Genomic DNA, 9411 nt, shown 5'->3' with positions numbered 1-9411 from the left:
TTGCTTTCTTTCAGTTTTAAAAATTGAATAGGGAAGACACGCCAAATATTCCTCGCAATGTTCACTTTATTGTAAATGTAAAATATATCAGATTGGAATGATGTAGATAAGATTACATCAAGTATCAATGTTCAAAGTCTTTTTTAATGAGACTTGGCATTTTGTCCCTTTTATAATTCAAGTTATACAGTAAAACACATAAATCTGCTTTGTATTCTTTTGTATTGTTTGAATCTGGCAGCAAACTGGTGTAGCAGTCAGACAGATTGTCTCACAGCTCCAAAGTCATGGGAAGGTTTCTTGGCATGATAATGATGTTTAGTTGCAGACTAAATTTGTTTCTTGTCAACGCTGTAATTGATTTAAGTAGTCAATAAAAGTTTTTAGTGTTGCTGTTGGGTGGTGGCTGTTGATCCTGAGCTCTTAGCACTGTGCCATAATACACTGACACTGTTATCGCCGGTCAGCCAAGTCCAAAAATATCAGCCACCTTTCCCCTAGGCGACTGTGGCATCTCAGTAACATTTAGTTCTTTTCACCCTGTGTGTAAAGGGATTTAAAGTGTGTGGTTCTTCCCCTGATTGCCTCTCTGCAGTGAAGTGGGAATTTTGGTCATCATGATCACATTATTAGAGATGGCGTTGGGCGTCCCTCCTGAGGCCTTGGAGCTGTGCTGCATGCTGATGATGTCACCACTACTCTGCTCCGGCTCTGCACGACGGAATATATTTCTCACTGTGGCCTGAGGGAGAAAGGGGCAGTAAATTATTCAGTGAATCAATGAGTAAATAAGTGACAAAAACGGGGATGATGGATGGACAAATTATGGCTGCGGGGGAAGAATGGGTAGATGGACAGGTGGCAGAGAGCAAGGATGATGGGATGGATGGGGTGAAGAAAGGTGAGGAAGAAAGTGAGAAAAAGAGTCTTACCTGGAAATTATTTGTAACAAAGCAGTAAACGACAGGATCCATACAGCTATTCAAACTGCTGAGAGTGACAGTCAAGTGGTAGACTATCACATGATGAGGCATATCGGGGTAGAAGTACACCACCACCTATAACACAAAACAGCACAGCCATAAGATCATACACAATGTTGTTAAATTTAACCAAAAATTGTATATATATTTTGCATTATCATATGTTAATCTTGATTTTCAGCTTTTTGTATTGTCACAGACTGTGGATTGAGTATACAATGAGTTATGAGCAGCTCAACCAAAGAAAGATTTTTCTGATTTCTGGAAAAAATAAACATAATTTGTTGTAACACGAGTCTTTCTCAATCCTTTAATCATGTTGTGATGCCTTAGGATTATCTTGGAACTGCTTGAGGGTTTAAGGGCTACAAAAACATGATGATGATATTTTATTTAAACAATGTTTCTAACCTGTTGCTCACTCACCTGTCTGATGTGGAAGGGTGTGAAGCAGACAGTGAAGATGATCAGCACTGTGCTCAGCAGCTGGACAGCTCTCCTCCTCCTCTCCCTGAGGAAATACAGTCAGAACCACCACATCCCATCAGCTGTAAGCCTCCAATGCTTTTAATGCTGCAAATGTGAGTTATTTCTGTCTCTTGTATGGTGATGTTCTTGTATCACAAGCTTGGATACTTAAAATACTGTCATTTTGAAGCATTAAGCTTTCTATATCTAACACAGGCAAATAACAGACCAGAAATGTCCTGATATATGATGATATTCTTTAATTCCTTACTGATGTCTATGTGTTACCTGCTCTGCTGCATCAGACGGCGATCTGCTAGTGCCCACATGATCCGCAGTGTGAAGACCACAATGATGATGAGGGGTAGAAAGAACTCAGTGATGGTGAGAAAAAGGAGCTTTGAGAGGCAGCAGCCCGGGTGCTGGAAAGCAGTAGAAAGGAAGGAGTAGGTGACCACGATTGCAAACAGCCAGACAGAGACACACACACATTTGGCCACACTGGAGTGCCTCCACCGACGGGAAGCTTCAACCTACAAGGACAGAATAAGATTTTCAGTTCAAGTTCCTTTTGGTATTGAAGTCTGAATGAGCAGGTATCCAGGTATGTTGTGAAGGGACAGTTTAGGCTTCAGAAAACGTAACTTAGACCGATTATCTGTTACCAAACCACAGACAAAACTCACCTGCACAATTGCAAGGTAACGGTCGACACATATGCAGGTCAGAAACAAGATGCTGCAGTACATGTTGACAAAGTAGCTGAAGATGTGCAGGTAGGAGCAGGTGAGGCAAGCTCCTCCGCTGTAGTAGAGCAGGATGCGAGTCGGCAGAGAGAGGTTCACCAAGAGGTCGGTAACTGCCAAATTGATGGTGTAGATGACTGAGGTCGTCTTTTGCTTTGTGCGGAAACAGAAGACATAAAGTGCAACTATGTTGAGCACCATGCCTACCTGTGGGAGAGGAGAGTAGAATTAGGGAGTTCATACAGACTGAGTTTTGAAACTCATGTAAGAAAAAGTTCCTACCAAGAATATGAGAGAGTTTGTGACCATCAGTGCAATCCAGAGTCCGTAAAAGTCATTGTAGAGCCCCTCGTCTAAATGAGCCAGTCTTTGAAGATATCCTTCCATGCCACTTCTGTTATTGGGACTAGTTACTACAGGCATGGTGGAAAATGAAGTATTGATAAAAAGCCAGGATTCAGTGCTGTTGAAGTTCATCATAATGGTGGTGATGATGATGATGATGATGATGATGATGATGATGATGATGATGATGATGATGATGATGCACGTAGTTGATGATGGTGAGGATGATGATGATGATGGAGTTAGAGTTGATCCAGAAACTGCCAGATAAAACGACACAATGTTGTAATACAGCAAACATTTAAACATTTTAGTGTGGGTGCAAACTGCAAGATACAGTATTGAAGGCTGCTACAATGCCCATCTGTTCATTTCTGTTTTTTAGCGGTTCAGAGGCTGCAGGCTATCCCAGCATGCATTATGCGACAGGGAGACACCCTGAACACACATTCCCACACACATCCACACCATTCAATAAAAAACTGTGGGAAATAATGTAAAACCACCATTCAGTTAATGATTGCTTTTTTGATAACAACATCATTGCTGCTAGAGGCTTTGTTGCTGTAAAATCTACCTAGAATTTAAACGGACAATTTTAAGCACAAGTTTTTAAATCATTTTTATTACTCATATTTCTTACTTTTAGGAACAAACATCCCAACCCTCTGCCCTGTCTCTAACCTCACTGTGGATGTTGCTGTTGGCATGGCCACACTGACAAAACCACTTCAAACCAATATCTGATTTATTTAGACAGTTTATTTTATAATAGAAGTATATTTATTTATGTCTACAGCAATCCACTGTGAAGGGATATGAGTATATTTATTTCAGGCTGGGTTTTTTTATGAAGCCACACTTACTGGCACAGAGCTTATCCTTTTCGGAAAACACAGAAGTAACACATCTACCCCTTTCTGGCCAAGATGTGACCTTTTCATGGCAGTCATAACAGGGGGGAAAAAATCCTGTGTGGTTTCACCCCATTTAAATCACTCACAGAAGATCAGATCTGAACCACAAAGAGTAATTTTGTGCCTGCATAAACCATCCTGATCTGTATGGCCCGTTTGTGTTTATTTACCTCAAAGAAAAATGCTGAATTCTTCTCATAATTGGGACAAACAGAATATATTTGTGTAAACTGGATACATTCTGCATGTGTGTATGTGTGGACAGGATAATAGATCTTTACCGGATATTTACAGTTTCAAGTTTTGGGTCATTTCATTTGATGAATCGCTATATAAGTTGACATTCATTGGGTGCAGTAGGCTACTGAAACCTTTACAACCTCAGTAGCACATTTATTGGATAAATAACAAATCAGATTGCGTTATTAAAATACAGGAGGGTCAAACATTCAGAGATTCCACAAAACAGGAAAAAAGACACCACATGAAACATCCACTGATTTGGTGATGAAGTGGATAAAAGTGTGATATAAGCTACAGTATGTACAATGAGTACTAACAGCTTAAGGATATTTGTTACATATCACATTTTCCCAGTGCACAAGCATCCAAAATCCTGCTGTTATGATGTGAAATTAGACACTTGAGTTAACCATGTGACCCTTTCCATATGGTGTTTTCAGCTGTAAGGAGGAAAATATGCAAATATGATCTAGACTCTACCAGGTGTGAATTTATAGACAGCAGAGGGCAGTCATTGACTGTGCCTCATACAGTATCTCTATGGAATATAATGTAATGATAGATAGATAGATAGATAGATAGATAGATAGATAGATAGATAGATAGATAGATAGATAGATAGATAGATAGATAGATAGATAGATAGATAGATAGATAGATAGATAAACTGCTCTACTGATCGTTTTCATTTTAAATTTACTGAGCTGGTCTGAGGGCTCACATTGGTAAGCGACAGTAGAGTCAAACTCAAGAGGAATCTACCGGCGTTAGAAAAAACTGCGAAGTCACATGTGGTTACACATCCATGCAGGCTCCCAGTGAGTGTGACCCCAGAATTGGCTGTATGCCGGCATGCTACTGTATCCCTCCATGACAAATGTAGTTTAATTTCTCCTGTGAGTCCCAGACAGGTTTAAGAAGTACAACATATTGTGTTGTGTATGCTTGTGGCTCACAACTAATCTCTCACAGCAAAATAATCATCCAGCTGATGAAAAGGGCTAATGAGAATAGCATGCTCAGCTGAGGGTGAGGCATGAATAATGTGATTCATCTGCATTAACAAGACCAGTACAGCCATAGAACATTAAGACCACTGAAGGAAATAAATGGATGTTTTCACAGTAACATCCCCTGATATTGTTCAGCTTGCTGGAGCCAGTTCATCATCATTAACAGCACTAACGAGTGTTATGAGCACTGCTCTGGGGAAATTGTGTGTTAAACCACTTACATCAGACAGTTAAGAAACAAATGACAATGACAAGTAATATTCCAGTGGTTTTCAATTATGTATTATCAAAGCTGGACAGATGAATGTTGAACGAGTAAATTCTGACTTTACTATCCAAAGCAGATTGTTGTGACCCGCCGACTTTTCCTCTGGAAAAAGGATTTGATCGATTATCATGAAATTTTGTACAGACATTCATGCCTGCCTTTGGTGATCACTTAAAGACGAATTTAACACCAGGTTGAAAGTTTCAAGCCTGATTCACAACAAAGTGCACATTTAACCACACCCAAAAGTGATGTCATTGTGCATGGAGTTGACCTGTACTTCACTGCAAGATAAAAAGTTAAACCACTGGAGGTGCATAATCAACACAGACCAAATTTGTGCAAAGTGAAACACATTCCTTCAGCCTCAGATACATTTTGTGTTCAGTGCTAATTAGCAAATGTAAGCATGCTAACATACTAAAATGTGTTAGCCTTTAGCTCAAAGCACACAACATCCCATAACTGCTAGTATGGCTGTGAAAATTTTGAACCTACAGTGGGTAACCATTCCTTGTAACTAGGGTTAGGGTCTACAGTGTTAAGTTGATAATCTGATTTAAACAATGGCAAGCAAAATCAAGTCTGAGATTATATAATCCAAATACAGTGACCAAATAAAATATAATAATAATAATGATAATATATAATAACTGTTGGGATTGAGCATGTTTATAACAGTATAAAAAACCTTTGATGTATTTCTTTCTGTTCATATACTGTGTCGGTCACGTTCATCTTTTCAAGTAACAAATTTCAGCAAAACACCAACATAATTGGACTTGTCCTAAACTGTCCACGGAGGAACAACACAGATCGTATACTGGAATACAAAGTTTGTGTAGCCTCTGATTTGAGTCTACACAGATCATATGATATCAATCTAATGCGTCACTGTTGCTCTCCTATTGTTGCTCTTCCTCCACCAACATCAAACACTGTGGTGATGCAATGACTGTAAAGTGATACTGAGAGGAGGGCAAAGGGCCCAGAGGCAGATCACAAATAACACTGTCCAAATAAATTCCAGCAGCGTGGGAGTCCCTTTTGGGTGGTAAAGTGTGTGTGTGTGTGTGTGTGTGTGTGTGTGCATTCAGATTGTGTGAAAGAGAGAAATATATAGAAAGGCGGAGAGACAGGATGGGATAGTGGAATTCAGATCTCACGCTGTCCTGCATCAAATTATAGCTTCACAGAAAGCCCCTCGAGGCAAACGGAACATTTTGTTGCTGCTGTAACTCTAATTTTAGTGATAGTACTTGCAAAAAAGTTCACAGAGGCCCTTTCCATGTACTCCAATTGTGTAACATGTTGCAGACATATTCTGGGATGGAGCATGACCTGAAATTCTTTAAACACTTCAGTTGATGATGGTAAATGGTAAATGGACCTGTACTTGTATAGCGCCTTTCTAGTCTTCCGACCACTCAAAGCGCTTTTACACTACTTGCCACATTCACCCTTTCACACACATTCACTCAGTGATGGCAAAGTCCATCGAATGATGATAACTGTATCAATGTATGGAACACTCTGGAGGAGTTTGCTTGCTTATTCAGTCTATTTAATGTAATGATTATACACTTCTAATAGCATATTTGAATGAATTTACAAAGGACTAATCATGCCCCTGTGTTAGGGATTTTAATTAAGCCTGTACTGTTTTGAGTAGTCTGGTTACCATAATGAAACCACTAGATTTATTTTCCCTCTCTTTTAAAAGCAATATAATGTATAGACAAAGTTTATCCACTATTGATGACAACTTACCTCTAGAGAAAAAGTAGAGACAAGCAAAACCAGTAGACTATCTCTGACCGAGTAAAATCTGTCTCTGCTGAAGTTGGAGTGTCATCTCATGTCCATCCTAATCCGATGACTCTTGGTCAGTGTCCAACCAGGTGATGCTGGATCTTTTCCAAGTAAGGATGCTTCAACTTTCAATGACCTGTTCACCCTTGTATCATCTCTGACATCTACTCACGTCAGTCGCTTTTCTGTCTGGAGCGGTTCAGTATTTCAGTGAGAATTTCATTTCTCTTGTCAGTGTGTCAGTTGGGTTTCTCCTTTCAGATGCTCGAGTCATGCCAGTTGGCTGTAGTAATCAACACACCTCTTCAGATCTGTACATAAAGAGGCATCCCTGTCATTTCTGTCACTTTGTCAGCCTGTCTGCTGATACTCAGTGTCTTGTTTTCTCCATAAATTTCTCAAACATCCTCAGATCTTTCTGCTTGCTTCTATTGTTGTGTGTCTCACTCCTTTCAATGTGCCTTTCTTCTCTCCTTCTTTTTGTCCCCTTGTTAGCATCATTTTGAGTCTCTCTCTCTCTCTCTCTCTCTCTCTCTCTCTCTCTCTCTCTCTCTCTCCTTTCAATGACTCTGTCTTTCTGCTTCCCTCCCTCTCACTCTAAATCTTCCCTCAGTTTGGTCTTCAGACAGGAAGTCTTAGTATGTGTTTACATTATGCTGGGACATGCACATGCATGCCCATGTACAGCATGAACACACACTAATGTTAGAGCACACATGCACATACCACACAACACCACAAGCACAACCTTTTCCAAACCATTAAATATTGTTATGTATACTGCTTGGACTAAAATGATTACTGTAAAACACAAATGATGGAGGTGCTGCATGTTCCCTCACATAAAACAAAGACAAGTCTTTGTTACAGTGTAACAGTTCTTTAACATAAAATTATCTTATTGGTGTTTCAACTCAGAAATGTAATATAATATTCATAGGTATATTTTTCATAAATTTTTCGCAAGTTTCATGGCCACAGTAGTTTCTCTTACACCCTTGGAAGGGGAGGGTGAGGCGAGTTGGTGGCAGTCTGCAGTTACACTGCTAGGTGTCACTATGGCCCCACTTTAACAGGAACAAAAGGTTAAATTACATGCTTTCTAATAGGCTCCAGATCAGCTCCTGCTCATAGATCTGGAGTTATAGTATGTAACCATTGTGAAACACTACTGAATAGTAGGAAATGAAAAATTATGATAGATAAGAAAGATAAGAATAAAAAATAAAAAAGATAAGAAGGATAATAAAGACAAGAAAATCTAACTTTATTTTGATGTTAATGGAAATTGAGTTATAGCCATTTAAAACCACCATCACCAGTATATTGTATGTATTTCAGAGAATTTGTACCCTCAAAACATTGACATTTGTTGTAAGTAATAAAAACAAAACACTTCAGAGATGGCTTTGAGTAAGGACTCTAAAAGTGAATGAAGACACTGATCTTTTAATCAGTGTTCATGCTTCTATAAATCTCTTCCATATTGATTTTTTTTTTTAAATCTAGTAAATTAGGTGTCTTCAGCGAGGACGGTTTTGGTCAACCCCAGTCCGTATCTTGTGATAAATGTGAATATGAAAGAAGAGTGATATTTGGGAAGTGAAAGAGGAAGATTCAAACACCTCATGTTTCTACAAACACGATCAGAAACTAGCTGTAAAGAAGTTTTGTGATCAAATACAATGACACTGTCCTGTCAAGTACCTTCACAGTGATGTATTAAAAATAAACTCAAAACACAAAATCCTGAGCCTGCACAGACCTTTTCATCTCACTCTGCTGAGCTTGAGCTACAAAACAAATCAGGCTTAACACGTGATTAGATGTTCTTTTCATCCTGACACTTGTTTTTAATAAAAGTGAAAAAATAGAGACAGAAAAGTTCAACTTAATAGGGGTAATCGCTTCTCTACAGATGATGAAACTTGTTTCAGCCAACTGCTTTGAACCTCCACTGGCTGTACTGGACTGCAAGATTAGGATATTGAAAATATAATATAATTGATATTGTGTTGGAGACACATTATTTGACAGAAGCACAGAAAACCTCAATATTTAATATATTCAAAAAATAAATAAAAAAAAAAGAATTATGCCCAGGAAGTTTTATTTTCAGATACATTACATCAAACCAAGCTGATGTCCCATTTATTTCCTGCTGCCAGAAAATGAGGAATAAATGTTGATAAGCAAAACATCAGGTTTGTATCAAGTATCATCTTGTAAATCAAATTTAAATGCTAATTGCTACTCATATGTCTCCTTTAAAGTACTATTTGGGACATGATGTGTAATTGTTTTGTGTATCACCTTAGTATATAGATCTAAATACACACACGCCAATGTAAGGCTCAGTCCGTCTCTTTATGACATGTCCCTGGACCAATGCTCCATCCATCTTGCAGAATGAGACAGGTTTGTGTCTCCTGGTTTCCTGTCTAGAGGATCATCATCATTCACAGCTTGTCAGCGTTCCTTGGAAAGATCCGGAATAACGGATGTCAGGAGAAGAGCCATGGATCAACCTGTTACTGAGGACATGCACAAAGAGAAGGTGCAGGATGGGGACAGAAAGGAAAGAGGAGGGGGTGGGTAGGGAGAAAAAAGGAAAGA

At 39.0% G+C, this 9411-nt stretch overlaps 1 protein-coding gene across 1 annotated transcript; it reads right to left on the bottom strand.

Moving 5' to 3' along the window:
• Positions 1 to 59: 59 nt before the first annotated feature.
• Positions 60 to 7301, bottom strand: LOC127366960 (G-protein coupled receptor 20-like). Its single transcript, XM_051406435.1, has 7 exons — positions 6754 to 7301; positions 2480 to 2802; positions 2138 to 2404; positions 1740 to 1984; positions 1410 to 1494; positions 933 to 1058; positions 60 to 742 (listed from the first exon to the last, which is right to left on the bottom strand). The coding sequence occupies exons 2-7, from the start codon at positions 2675 to 2677 to the stop codon at positions 557 to 559; spliced, it is 1107 nt and encodes a 368-aa protein (XP_051262395.1). The 5' UTR covers positions 2678 to 2802; positions 6754 to 7301; the 3' UTR covers positions 60 to 556.
• Positions 7302 to 9411: the final 2110 nt, after the last annotated feature.

This window comes from Dicentrarchus labrax, unplaced genomic scaffold (assembly GCF_905237075.1).
Source record: "Dicentrarchus labrax unplaced genomic scaffold, dlabrax2021, whole genome shotgun sequence".
Classification (NCBI taxonomy): Eukaryota; Metazoa; Chordata; class Actinopteri; family Moronidae; genus Dicentrarchus; species Dicentrarchus labrax.
Note: the sequence above shows the minus strand (reverse complement) of the source record. Positions and strands in the feature narration are given on the sequence as shown.